This window comes from Eumetopias jubatus, unplaced genomic scaffold (genome assembly GCF_037043125.1).
Source record: "Eumetopias jubatus isolate StellerSeaLion01/CBP00866 unplaced genomic scaffold, mEumJub1_p1.0 scaffold_15, whole genome shotgun sequence".
NCBI classification, from domain to species: Eukaryota; Metazoa; Chordata; class Mammalia; order Carnivora; family Otariidae; genus Eumetopias; species Eumetopias jubatus.
This window is the reverse complement of record NW_028274821.1, coordinates 74,674,200-74,688,080: the sequence shown is the minus strand read 5'-3', so window position 1 is coordinate 74,688,080 and position 13,881 is coordinate 74,674,200. Positions and strand designations below refer to the sequence as shown.

Genomic DNA, 13,881 nt, shown 5'->3' with positions numbered 1-13,881 from the left:
GTGTTCCCTCTCTCACCGTGTCTCTGTCAAATAAATAAAAATCTAAAAAAAAAAAAAAAAACCACTGAACTCAATCCACCTGGTGGACATGTACTGGGGAGACAAGGAGGATGCGGCAGGGCCTCCCAGCCTGCAGCAACCCCACACAGCAACCAGAAAGCCCTTGCATCCATGACAACCCTTATAGTCATCAGCCTCTGCTTGATCACCTCTGGTGATGGGGAGCTCACTTCCTACAATGGGAGCCCTTTTTCTTTTGCAATAGCTCTGACTGTTCAATGCTCCATCTTATACTGAGCCAGAAGTGGCCTCTCGGTAACTTTTAATCTCTAGACATGGTTCTGCTGTCAAGTCTCCGGGCTCTCTCCTCTAGATTTCAAGCATGAAATCCACCATTCCTCGTGGCACAGTGAGATGTCCCTTCATCATCCCAACTGTTTATCTCTGGACAGGCCCCATGAAACTGGGACTGTGGCTGGGGCTTGTGCATTGCTGCTGGCTGGAGGAAGGCCAGGCAGGGTTCAGAGAACAGAAAGGAGGGAAATTCTGAGCAGTTCCCCAACCCCTGGGACCTGGAAACCACTTGCTCCTCACACTTTGGGGGTGTTTAAACTGTAAACCCAGGCAATCCAGACTCCAGCAAACCCTTGTCCAGCTCTTCACCCAACAGAAATTCCTGCTGCTCTCCTGCCCAGAACACAGATCTCAGAAGCCCGGAGGCCTATTCCAGTTCCAAGCCCTGACTACTGTCCTCGCTCTCAGAGCCACATTGTCCCCTGGCTGCAAGGTGGGGCTAATAACAGGGGCTACTGCATTCACCAAGCTGTGTGTGGATCAGATAATGCTGGAGGGTGAGGAGGTCCTTGCATGAAAGGCGCCAAGAGAACCCGTGGCATTATTAGCTCAAGATCTGAGCAATTACCACTTTGGGGCCCTCTACAGCTGAGAAATCTCCTAAAAAAACTGTGCTGGATCCAGTGTGGGGTAGGAGAAGGCTTTGAAACAGACAAAAATGTCTAGCAGTCACAGATCCAATCTCATGAACCCAAAGGCGACTGTGTTTAAACCCAAACATTTTTTCTGAATCTATTATGAGTGCAAAGGCAGCTTTGGCCTGAACATATTTGGCTTTCCGAAGCTGTGGGGGCCACGGAGCCACATGACATCATCACCTACCCAACAGCCCGTTCACAGAAATCAGGATGGACAGGGAAATACATATCAAAACCACAATGAGATCCCACCACCCACCAGTCAGAATGGCTAAAATGAACAAGTCAGGAAACGACAGATGTTGGCAAGGATGCAGAGAAAGGGGAACCCTCCTACGCTGCTGGTGGGAATGCAAGGTGTAGCCACTCTGGAAAATAGTATGGAGGTTCCTCAAAAAGTTGAAAATAGAGCTACCCTACGACCCAGCAATTGCACTACTGGGTATTTGCCCCAAAGATACAAATGTAGTGATCCGAAGGGGCACCTGCACCCCAATGTTTATAGCAGCAATGTCCACAATAGCCAAACTGTGAAAAGAGCCCAGATGTCCATGGACAGATGAATGGATAAAGAAAATGTGGTGTGTACAAACACACACACACACACACACACACACACACACACACACACACACACACACACACACAATGGAATATTACACAGCCATCAAAAAAGAAATGAAGCCTTGCCATTTGTAATGACGTGGATGGAACTAGAGGGTATTATGCTAAACAAAATAAGCCAATCAGAGAAAGACAATTATCATATGATCTCTCTGAAATGTGGAATTTGAGAAACAAAACAGAGGGTCGTAGGGGAAGAGAGGAAAAAAATAAAACAAGACAATACCAGAGAGGGAGACAAACCATAAGAGACTCTTGGTCACAGGAAACAAACTGAGGGTTGCTGGAGAGGAGAGGGGTAGAGGGATGGGGTAACTGGGTGATGGACATTAAGGAGGGCATGTGATGTAATGAGCACTGGGTGTTATATAAGACTGATGAATTACAAACCTGTACCTCTGAAACCAATAATACATTATATGTTAATTAAAAAAAAAATCAGGATGGAGACATTTCCCAGCACAAATGGTTGCTAGTTCCACTCGACAAACGTTAGCCAGGTACCTGCGTGGGGCCCTGAGTCAGGAACGGCGGATCTGAATGGCCGGGTGCCTGCCGGCAGGGAACGCACACCCCAGTGACTAGGGCAGGACCATGGGCAAGGCTAAAAAGTAGAGCTGGAGCACAGGATGAGCCTGGAGCAAAGACTGACTCGGAAATCAGAGGAGTCTGCCTAACTGCCCTTGCAGATCCTCTCCTCCTCGGGGAGAGCCAGCGTGCCCTCTACCCAGTTACAACAGAGAAACCAAGCCCAGGAGACCAGACTCAGGGCCCCAGTGAGGGACACACCCTCCCCCAGCCCATCCGTGGGCTCACGGATAAGGGCAAAATGAAGAATGAGTCCCCACCCCCCAACCCATTTGGCCACTCCTGTCCCTTCTGCCACCCCCCCACTCCCTAGCCCATTACTCACTGGGTAAGAGTGAGCTTCAGAAGGCACAGATGTGTCTCAAGGGCCCTGAAGTCATCTTGCCCAACCTCCTCAATTGGAAGCCAGAAGAGTCATGCCCAGATTTATGGAAGGTGACTTGCCCTGGGCCCAGAGTGACCCGGGTAAGGCAGCCCAGAACGAGATACCAGAATGCTGCCCCAACTCCAGCACTCTGGCCCGTACACGGAGCCGGTCTTCCAGACCACTAATGTGCACCCCTGCATCTGCCAATGCAACCCTGGGGTTCAGGAGCAGAGAGAGTCATCAGGCACAGGACCAGGTGCCACAGCTTTGCTTCAGAAGCCAAGAGGAAGCCAAAAAGAGGGCAGGCTCAAAGAAATGTCCCCAGGTCTAAAGAAATAAACCACTGGGTAAGGGGGAAGTCAGACTGAATCCCTGGGGCCTTCAGCCGATCTAAGTAACCAAGCCCCTCACCTGCCCCTCCAATCTGCAGGCCGCACTTTCTGCCCAGGGCCCCACTTTCTGCCCAGGGCCAGGGAGTGGCCTATGAGAGTGCCCAGGAATGTCCAGGCTAAAGGGCCTGAAGCCATCCTCATTGCGGTATTCAAGGGCCCTGGAGAGGGCATGCCCCCCAATTCCCATGGAACTGCAGTTGGGCACTCTGCAAAGGGAGGTAGGACCCAGAGAGGCTGCAGAAGTACGTGGGAGCCAGGGCCCAGAGACAAAGGGAGAAGAGACAGGCCACACGTGCCAGGAAAAGCACTGGGTAAGAGTGAGCTTCAGAAGGCACAGAGAAGGCCCTGAACCCAGATTCTGTTGGCACAGGACCTAGGGGGATTCAGACTCACTGGGCCCCGTGGAAAAAGGGGGCATGGAAGCCAGCTAAAGAAATTCAATCTGGCAGACCCTACTCTGTGGAGGACCACAGGAAGATGAACTCTGACTCTTAGGACACAGCCAGGGAGAGACATACTTAAAACACGAAGCAAGACGCTGGCAGCTGCACACCACAGATGGACTCAGGGATCAGCAGGCACGTGCCCTAGAGGGAGCTCATGGAACCCTGGGGTATGCAAAGAATACCTCTATGAGGGACTTGCCTGGTTGGCATGAAGCAGTGGTCAACCCAAAACCCAGTTCACCTCAAAAGCAATTCCCCAGTCAGGAGTTACCATGTGTTGAAAGCCACAGGAAGGGGGAGGATGTCAGGACAAATGTACAAAGGAGGCCGGGTCTCCATGGAGGCTGGCCAGCCACCAACACTCACAGATTTCCCCTCCATTTGTGGGGACGAGTCTGTACCTCAACCTGTGTGTGCAGGAGAACGGGAGGGAGGCAACCAGCTGCAAGGCACCCCTCTCTCTGTGATCCTGGGCTGCCTGACTCACAGGGCAGCCAGACCAAGGCTCAGAGAGGGGTACGTACGTTTACTGATTGCACTTTCTGCCCTCTGAAGGAGAAATGGCAGGCTGCAGGGGTGTTGGGGGAATGGAGCCATCCAGCTCTGGGGATGCAGCCCTGTGGAGCCTTTCAAGCGACTGTTCTTTTGAAGAGGGAGAATCTTGAGTTCCATTTGGAGAAACAGCCTGGCTTATGCTGGTGCCTGCTGGCAGAAGGAGGCCTGCAGAGCCCAGGGGGCAGGGGGCTGAGCGGTGAGATAAAGATGATGACGGGTCAGTGCGACTCCTCTCTTCGGATTCTCCAATTCCTGTGTAACCTGATATTAATGTGGCTTCCCAAGCGGTTTTTCCCTTCCAGGAATAGATTACTCTCGCCAGCATATGTCAGCTAACTTCTTGGCAGCAGAGACCCTGAGCAAAAACCACCCAGCAAAGCCATTCCCAAATTCCTGACTCACAGAAACTGGGACACACTAAATGTTTGTTTTTTTTAAGCCAATAAGTATTGGGGTGCTTTGTCATGAAGCAATAGGTAATTAATATAGACCCATATTACCTCCACAGCCAGGTGACATAAACCTGATCTGTTCTGGGACAACTTTTCAATTTTTTATTTTTTATTTTTTTTATTTTTTTTAAAGATTTTATTTATTTATTTGAGAGTGAGAGATAGCACGAGAGGGAAGAGGGTCAGCGGGAGAAGCAGACTCCCCGCTGAGCAGGGAGCCCGATGTGGGACTCGATCCCGGGACTCCAGGATCATGACCTGAGCCGAAGGCAGTCGCTTAACCAACTGAGCCACCCAGGCGCCCTCAATTTTTTAAATTGTTAAGGAAATACAGTTCTAAGATAAATCACTGCATTATGACTAAGGAAACAAAAGGCCTTCCATTCGTGAGGTCCTTAATTGTTCTCCCTAAAGAACCGTGATAGATTCAAACCAGACTCATTACCAATTCAACTGTAAAATCTGGACTTGTCCCACATTAACCCACCGACGGCCCAGCACATTCATGAAAATTCTTCACCTGCAGAGCAAATGGTTTTCTTCTACCATTTTCTTATACCATTTTCTATTGTACACATTCATGTACAATACCACAATATATAGAAAATTCACGTTATTCTTCCCTTTCACGATTTTCCTTTAGATTTTATTATAATGATTTTAATTCCAAAACTGTCAGTTTTGCCACGTTTTATAAATGACTCACCACCCTTACCTATTTCATACTACAGACTTTTTCTCCATAGTTAAATATGCTCTGTTATAATGATGAGCACCTGTTACAACCTTGCTGGTGGCTTTAAGCCACACCATGAAGTCAGTGATTTATTTTCATTACGTCTTACAGTTATTTTTTTCACTATCAGAGTTTTCCAGCAGAACAAGTCTAATACGGAAAACACAAGGTTGGAAGCCCAGAAGGAACCATGAGCAAAGCGTGGGTTTTGGAGTCAATAAGACCTGGCTTGGATCCTCAGTCCACCACTGATGATGCTGAATCACTACATCTTCATCTCCTCATCTGTACAAAGGAAAGAAGAAGAATCGTACAGTTCTGGGGGGGGGGGGCTCTTGTAAAACTGGGAACTAACATACATGGAGGGCCTGGCAAAGAGTAGGCACTCCCACTGATAGGACAAAAAGGGAGGAGGGAGGAAGGAAAAGGGAAGAAAGGATGGAAAGGTGGAAGGAAGGGAGAGAGGGAGGAAAGGAGAGGAGATGAAAAGTAAAAATGACTCAAAAGTTAGAAAACACACATAGGGGCTTCTATTTCTGGGACGACAGACCCACTGAGGAAATCTAGAAGGGCTGGACAAAATATTTAAAAGCAGCTTCTTGGAGATACAGCAAGACTACAGAGGAGCTACGGAGCAGGCTCTGGGGGGAGGGAGGTCCGTGGAATGAAGTTTAATGTTTTCCTGGGCTAATTTTCTCCTTGGGGTGTTTTCAAATTCCAGAGAGATGACAGAGAAGCTGAGAGGCTGAGCAGAGTTTCTGTCTGCCTCACAGGGTAAGAGGAACAGGAGTTGGAGACCAGGGCCTGTCAAGAGTGGGGTCCTTCTGGGGCGCCTGGGTGGCTCAGTTGTTAAGCGTCTGCCTTCGGCTCAGGTCATGATCCCAGGATCCCAGGATCCTGGGATCGAGCCCCGCATCGGGGCTCCCTGCTCTGCAGGAAGCCTGCTTCTCCCTCTCCCACTCCCCCTGCTGGTGTTCCCTCTCTTGCTGTGTCTCTCTCTGTCAAATAAATAAATAAAATCTTAAAAAAAAAAGAGTGGGGTCCTTCTGAGCCCTGACCTTTTGGGTCAGAACCCTAAAGGGTTGTTCCTCAGAAATACATGAGCCGTGATGAGACGCAGTTCAAGGGACTGCAGCACAAGCTCAGATAATTCCAATCCCTAACATCTGGATTATCCCAGATCGCTAGTGACCTCAAGCACCTGAAGGAAGCTAATAGCTTTTTTTTTTTAAGATTTTATTTATTTAAAAGAGAGAGAGAGAAAGAGTGGGGGGGGGGGGCAGAGGCAGAGGGAGAAGCAGACTCCCCACTGAGCAAGAAGCCTGACGATGCGGGGCTCAATCCCAGGACCCTGGGATCATGACCTGAGCCGAAGGCAGACGCTCAACCGACTGAGCCACCCAAGCACCCAAAGCAAATATCTTTTTGAAGGAAGATATCATCCTAGGTCCACACCAAGAAGCAAAATAACAACTCTGTGCCTGCCGTTTGTAAGAGACACAGCACGCCTAGAACATAAAGAAACAGAAAGATGGACAGAAATAAGATGGAAAAAGATATGCCAGGCAATTCATTGTTAACCAAAAGAAGGCTGGGTAGCTATGTTAACATCAGGAAAAGTAGACTTTCTCTCCACTAGAAATAAAGAAAGGGCTTCGTAATAATAAAAGTTTCAATTCACTACTAAGATAAATAGTTCTAAATTTGTATGCTCTTACAATCGCTTCAAAATATATAAAAGAAAGACAACTCTAATGATAAAGTGACAAATGTCCAACCACAGTAGGAATTTTAACGTACCTCTCTTGGTAACTGATAGAAAAAATCGGGGGAGAGGGGGGAAATCAGCAAGGATGCAGAACATCTGGACAACAGAATTAGTAAATTTGACCAAAATCTGATATATACAAAGAACACTACACCCAACTCCTGCAGAACTTTTCAAGTACACACAGAACATTTATAAAAACTGACCATATCCTGGGCCATCAAAGGAGTGAAAGGGTGCAGAGTGTATTCTCTGACCAAAATAGAAAACAAAGAATAAAAATATTAACAGAAAATCCCCACTATTTGGAAATTAAGAAACACACTTCCAAATCACCTAAAGACTTGAGAAAGTAGGACTATGAAAATTAGAAACTATTTTGAACTGGGGCACCTGGGTGGCTCAGTCGTTAAGCATCTGCCTTCGGCTCAGGTCATGATCACAGCGTCCTGGGATCAAGCCCCGCATCGGGCTCCCTGCTCAGCGGGGAGTCTGCTTCTCCCTCTCCCACTCCCCCTGCTTGTGTTCCCTCTCTTGCTGTGTCTCTCTCTGTCAAATACATAAGTTAAAAAAAAAATAGAGAATTGGAAAAGAGAACAAAAGGACTCTTGACAGGCCAGAAACCGAGAATTTCTGAACACTCCCAAGCAAATGGACCCTAAATGACAGGAAAGCCAGTGAATGCTGAGGACCCCGACCAACAAATGATGGGCCCCTGAGAAGTCCTTGGTGGGGCTTCCACGCCAAACCCAGGGTGTGGCCCGGGCGCTGAGCAGCATGGCCAGCCAGGGGCAGCTCGCGGGGCCAGATCGCAGCCTCGGGCTCGGGGCTTCACTTCCCGCTGCCCAACAGGCTGAGCAGCTGGCTGGCATCTGTTCCGCAGAAAATGCATTTGTCATCTCTGGAGGAGCTGGGTTCTAGGCCCGGTTTACATATGCCCCTCTCCTGAAGCCAGAACACTTCCGTGTGGCCAACTACTGGGGGACAAGGCGTTGTACCCATGTGTGCGCACACACACACACACACACACACACACACACACACACACACACTAAAAAAACCTCAACATATACCTACAGTACTCTCCCCAGAAGGAAAACAATTTTGTCTCTTTAGAATTCCAGAGATCCTGGAAATTTAGCTCCCTTTAAATGTTTGTGCTTGGGGTAAACCACCAACTAGGCACCACTTTCATCTGGTTCTACCAGGGCAAAGCCCACTCCTGAAGCCAGGGGCTACCTGCCATGCTGGGGAAAGGCCAGCGAACTGGGGTAAACTTAGCAAAGACCTTCATGTTAAGGGAGTTCACAGTGGCTACTGAAGCTAACTAAATCCATAGCTTCCAAACCTGGCTGATGATCAAAATACTTTTGTGGCTTCTTACAATTACAGATTCTCACGCTACACCCTAGACTTATCAAGATCCTAGGAATCTATGTTGTTGTTGGTTTTTTTAAGATTTATTTATTTATTTTGAGGGAGAGAGAGAAAGAGAGAGCAGCTGGGGAGAGGCAGAGGGAGAGGGATTCTTAAGCAGACTCCATGCTGAGCACAGAGCCCCACACGGGGCTTGATCTCACAACCCTGAGATCATGACCTGAGTCGAAACCAAGAGTCAGTTGCCATAACAGACTGCGCCACCCAGGGGCCCCAGGAACCTGTGTTTTTATTTTTATTTTTTTTTTAAAGATTTTATTTATTTATTTGAGAGAGAGAATGAGAGATAGAGAGCACGAGAGGGAAGAGGGTCAGAGGGAGAAGCAGACTCCCTGCTGAGCAGGGAGCCCGATGTGGGACTCGATCCCGGGACTCCAGGATCATGACCTGAGCCGAAGGCAGTCGCTTAACCAACTGAGCCACCCAGGCGCCCCAGGAACCTGTGTTTTTAATAGACTCGCCAGGTGCTTCTGCCAAGCGACCAGGTCTGGTAACCACTGATACAAATCTTCATTCATAAGCAGACAAGCAAAGACCACTCCTTGCATGAAGAAAATCAGCAGCCTCAAAGAGGGGCAGCATTTTTCGAGGAAAGAGGATTTAAGCAGGAAAGAGGGCAGCACTTTCCAGTGTCAGATCTGTGTCCTCTGAGAGCCCTGGGAAGAGGCTGTATAAGAGCAGGAGGCTCCCCACCCCACCAGGTTCCTGCCTGCCCGCTGCACACTCAGGTCACAATCACTGGTTCAAAAAGTAACCCTCCCAGATAACCATCCGACCCGGCCCTGAGGCCACGGCGGGGCAAAGGATCCAATCCCAGCTGGTCTGGATACTCCCCGACTTCCCAGATCTGGCAGGATGATTAATTCAATAGAAGAATATGGACTGAAGCTAGGAAACAGTAACACTATACCAGTAAGGAAAAGAAATGGATTCTAAAACTGTACATACAATATGGTCTCCATTCTTTTCAAATTATAGCACACCTCTACACACACACACAAATAAGTCTGGAAGGGTATAAACAAAATATTAACTGACAGCGGTCTTTTCTAGGAGTCAGAGTACAGGTGATTTTTCACTTTCTTCTTTTCACTAAGTTTTCAGCAATGAAGTCATCTTACAGTGATAGTAAGGAGGAAAAAACAATGAGCTATATTTTTACCTTTTTTAAAAAAAAATATTTTATTTATACATTTGACAGAGCGAGCAAGTGAGTAAGCAAGAGAGCACAAGCAGCAGAGGGAGAAGCAGACTCCCCGCTGAGCAGGGAGCCCGATGCGGGGCTCGATCCCAGGACCCTGGGACCACCACCTGAGCCAAAGGCGGACGCTTAACCGACTGAGTCACCCAGGCGCCCCTATATTTTTACTTTTAAATCAGGACACAGCTAAGGTAATAGAACCTCAAAGCTCCTTGACACTCTTTCCTGACCACCCCAGCCCCACCAATTCAGGTCACCCTGGAGACCTCCCTTGGCTGGTAGACTCCCACATCCCGGTGGGGTTAACAGGAACTGCTTCCAAGGGCTGGGGAGAGTAAATGAGATAAAGCACTTGACACAAGGCATGGCACATGGTAAGTGTTCAGCAAATGGCGGCCACCTCATTAGTCCCATTGTTACGTCCACCAACTGGACCAGCGAATTCCAGGATGCCAGACCACAGGCCATTGCTAGGGGCCAAGCCACTGCTTTTCTATCACTCCGTCTGCTCTTAGAGAAAAGGCAGTCTGTGAGGAACCAAGTGTGCTGATAGAGGTAAGCCTGAGAAAAGGAGAGCCAGAAGCCCAGGGAGGGCCTAACTCCTGGGCTGTTCTGTCGATGAAATCTGGGCAAAGTCCTGCATGTTGCAGTAACTACCCCAACCGTTATAAAGAAAATTGTATACAAATTAAAAAAAAAAAGTGCTGGACAAGTCATCTCAAAAGGTTTGAGCTCAGGTACCAAGTCTGGCACTGGCTCACTGGGCAACCTTTCTCTCTCTGGATCTCAAGTCTCCACAGAGGAAATATTACCCGCACTCCACAGGGAGGTGCAGAGGAAACAGCTCTGTGTTTCCTTTGGCTCAGGGACAGGACAGGTGCAGGGTCAGCCCGGGTGGCCTTGGCTCCTTGTGGGCTCACCTTGGAGACTGCAGACTCCGTGCCCTCCCACGGGGCTCTCATCTCTACTATGGCTAGGGGAAAGGCTGGATTCGCCCAGACCCCTGGGGCAGAGGCTGCCCGGCTGTTATTTGGGGGAACCTAGGCGAGCCAGCAAGGGGTTTGGGAGCAGGGGCCTACTGCCCATTTCCCTCTACCTCAAGCCTCCAGGGCAGGCCTGTGACCCTCCTGAGAGCCCGGTCTCTGCTGGAGAAGAGAAGCCTCCCATGTCCGCTGTGGGTCAGCCAGCCGCTGGCGCAGTCACACTGCAGTCTCCAAGGTGAGCTGACCCCGCACCTGTCCTGTCCCTTTCCCCAATGGAGGAAATCTCGAGATGTAGTAACAAGACCACGATTCAACCCTGAGCGGCTGGCTAGTGGGAAACTCTAGTGGTGCCGACCGGGTCTCTGAAAGATTAACCGGTTGTGATTATTCCAGCCAAGCGAGGCAGAGGCGGCTGCACCTGGCACCACTGGCCGGCAGCAGGTGGTGCCCCGCGCCTTGCTCAGCCTGGGCCCGTGCGCCCTGGGCCCCTCCTCCTGAGTACCCCCAGGAGGAAGGGGCCAGAGGAGGGACCCGCTGCTGCTAGCCCCACCTATCACGGAGGTAGGGGGGCGGCCCCGTCCGGGCGCCGGAGTGGGGTGAAGCAGCCCTGGCAGCCAGCCGTCGCGGGCACTTACCAAAGGTGGTGAGGTAGAAGGACGAGTCCGGGTGGGCACGCCGGCTCCCGAGGGAGACGCGGTGCAGGGAGCGCTCCATGGCGGCCCCGCTGCGGCCCGGCCAGGCCCGCCTGCAACCCGAGGCGTCTGTGTTGCTCCCCCGTAACCGAGGCAGCAGGCTCAGCCGCCCCCGCCCCGCGCCAGTGTCCCGGAGGCGGGAGCGGGAGGCCGGCTGCGGCGCTCGTTCGAATGGGCCGGCGCGCCGGGCCCTGATTGGCCCGCGCCGGTTTGAATGGGGAGGTTTCCACCTGACCGATCGGACGCCGGCCCCCGGGGAGGAGGCGCCCGCGCCCTAACCGCGACGGCAGCGGCCGCAGCTGCAGCCGGGGGAGGGGGAGGGGAGGGGAGGGTCCCTCCTCCGCGCTCCGGTCGGTAGTCCTCCGCGAGGAGCCAGAAGGACCTGGCCGCCACACCAGGGCTCCTGGCTCCAGGCTGGAAGTGCCAGCCCCAGGTGAGGTCCGCGGCCCCTGGCGTGTCCACGCAGGCGGGCTTGGCCTGCTCGCCCAGCTCCCCCAGGCCAGCAATTAGCCAGGTTTGTAACATGCTTTGAAGCTCAGACCTGTAATCACCAGGACCAAGCAAGCGCAAAGGAGCATCCACCCGGCCCAGTGCAGTGGGGTTTGGAAAAGTGTTCTCCATGCTTGAACTGGCTGCCCCTACCAGGCTGCAGCCCCTTCCCAAACTCTGCCCTCGCCATCTGCCCCTTGGATGGGAGCAGCCTGGCACAGGTCCGGGCCAAAGCAGCTTGCTCCAGCCAACCTCACAGCGCCCCATCTGCAGCCGTGGAACAGGAACACAGGACCTCAGCATCTGAGGGGACAGAAACACACAGGATGCGGGGAGGGTAGGCGCTTTCAGTCTCCAGAGCCAGGTGTGAGGAGGCAGAGCTGGAAGGAAGGTTAGTCCCTGCACTGCTTTGTCAGCAAACATTGGCAGGACACCTCCTGGGAACAGTTTCACACCAAGACATCTGCTCTGCAAATCTCCGACTGTTGCTGCTGTGGGAGGGAAAGCTGCTGGTCTTATGTAGATCTAAAAATGGTAGGTGTTGGAAGTTGCCAGATGGATATCTGGCCCAGGGATCCACTCAAGAGGAGGTTGGAGGATGCAAGAGAGAAAGTGGGGAGAAAAGTTGTATGTATTGAGTACCAGGCTCCAGGGGCTGAGCTGGGCAATTTACATGTATCATCTCATTTAATCTTCATGGTGATCCTAGGAAGTATCAGCCCCAGTTTACCAGGGATAAATCTGAACTTCAGGCAGAGAGGGTAGGTGACTTGTCCAAGGTTGGCAGAGCTGAAATTTGAACCCACGCCTGCCTGCCCCAAAGACCATCCTCCATCCGTTCTTCTTTGGCCTCCATCCTGCCCCATGGCCAACAGCAAGAGCAGGCTGCAGACTTGCCTTCTTGAAGCAGGTAAGGAAACTTGAAGCCACAGGGCCAGCTGGCTACCAGCAGGGAGCAGAAGCTAGAGAAGGAGCCCCGAAATCAGCAAACTAGTGGTCAAGCGCAAATGAGTCACATAAAGGCCAGTGGACTGTTTGAAACTGGGCCCTCTGTGAAGCCCTGCTCTGCCCTTTCCCTAACCCCCATACTGTGAGCACTGCCCATAGCAGAGGCAAGCCTGGCCCCAACCAATGACAGGTGGACATACCTGCACCCTGGACTTGAGCGTGCCTGATTCTCCTCCTGGCTGGGGGAGTCTGCGTCCAGGCATCTTTTCTGGGCAGGGAGGTATGCTGGGCCTGCCACTCCATCCAGCCAGGGATGATGGGCAACCTCAGGCTCAAGCCACAGGATGCAGAAAGGACACTGAGGCTGGACGTGTTCTAGACCTGCAGGAACAAGATGGGAACATGAGTTAGGCATGACATGAGGATGCCCCCTGAGAGGGGTGTTTATTCCCAGTAGGAGTTAGAAAGCATGGCATTCTGGAGCCAAGGCAAAGGAAGGTCCACGGGGAAAGGGACAGTGACATGCCCAAGATGGCAGTGGCCCCTTCACAGCTCTGCCGGGGACCACTGTGGAGCCCGTACTGGGGAAGACAATCTGGGCTCTGGAAGCTGTGAGCAAAGTGCAGAAGCACCCTCAGGAGGGTGGGACCAGAGGAGCGGGGCAGAGCTGCATTGTCTGAATGTCGCCTGGGGAGAGAGACTGCAGCTCACACCAGCACCTCACCCCCACTCAGGATGAGGGCCCACTCAGCAGCTAACCTAGTCAGTTGGGAGAACCCAATGCCATTCTGATCCCGAGCTGACCCCTCTCGGGGCACCATCTCCACCACCTTCACCATCAACAGTAAGGCCCCTTTACTTAGTAGAACATGGGACACTTCCTTCCCTGAAAGAGGGAGGTCACTCTTTTCTCAGGAGAGGGAGGACAGAAGTGAGGGGAGCCTGGGCAGTGGCGACGCAGGAGAAACTGGGCCTGTTCACCCATGCCGTCCAAAGGGGACATCCAGAAAGGGTCTTGGTTCTGGCCCTGCTTTCCCCAAAAAGGCAGGCGAGTTTGCTGACCAAGGCTGTCTTTCTGGCAGGCCCTGAGCACTCTAGCATGCCTGGGCTGTGGGCCTCAATGTCTCCCTCACACCTCACTCACACTACACACGTACGGCACATACCACAGACACAACACAAACACATGTTGCACACACTCCACACACATA

General features: G+C 51.5%; 1 protein-coding gene across 3 annotated transcripts in view; it reads right to left on the bottom strand.

The window, feature by feature from the left end:
- RGS3 (regulator of G protein signaling 3) overlaps positions 1–12,988 on the bottom strand; it is a 118,349-nt gene extending 105,361 nt beyond the window's left edge. For 2 of the 3 annotated variants that reach the window (XM_028107895.2, XM_088018997.1), the window contains exon 1: positions 11,177–11,283. In XM_028107895.2, the coding sequence (XP_027963696.1) occupies positions 11,177–11,255 (79 nt within the window). In that variant the 5' untranslated portion in view covers positions 11,256–11,283. Of the gene's footprint in view, positions 1–11,176; positions 11,284–12,870 lie in introns of those variants that run through there. The other variant, XM_088018996.1, reaches the window with a different exon arrangement.
- Positions 12,989–13,881: the final 893 nt, after the last annotated feature.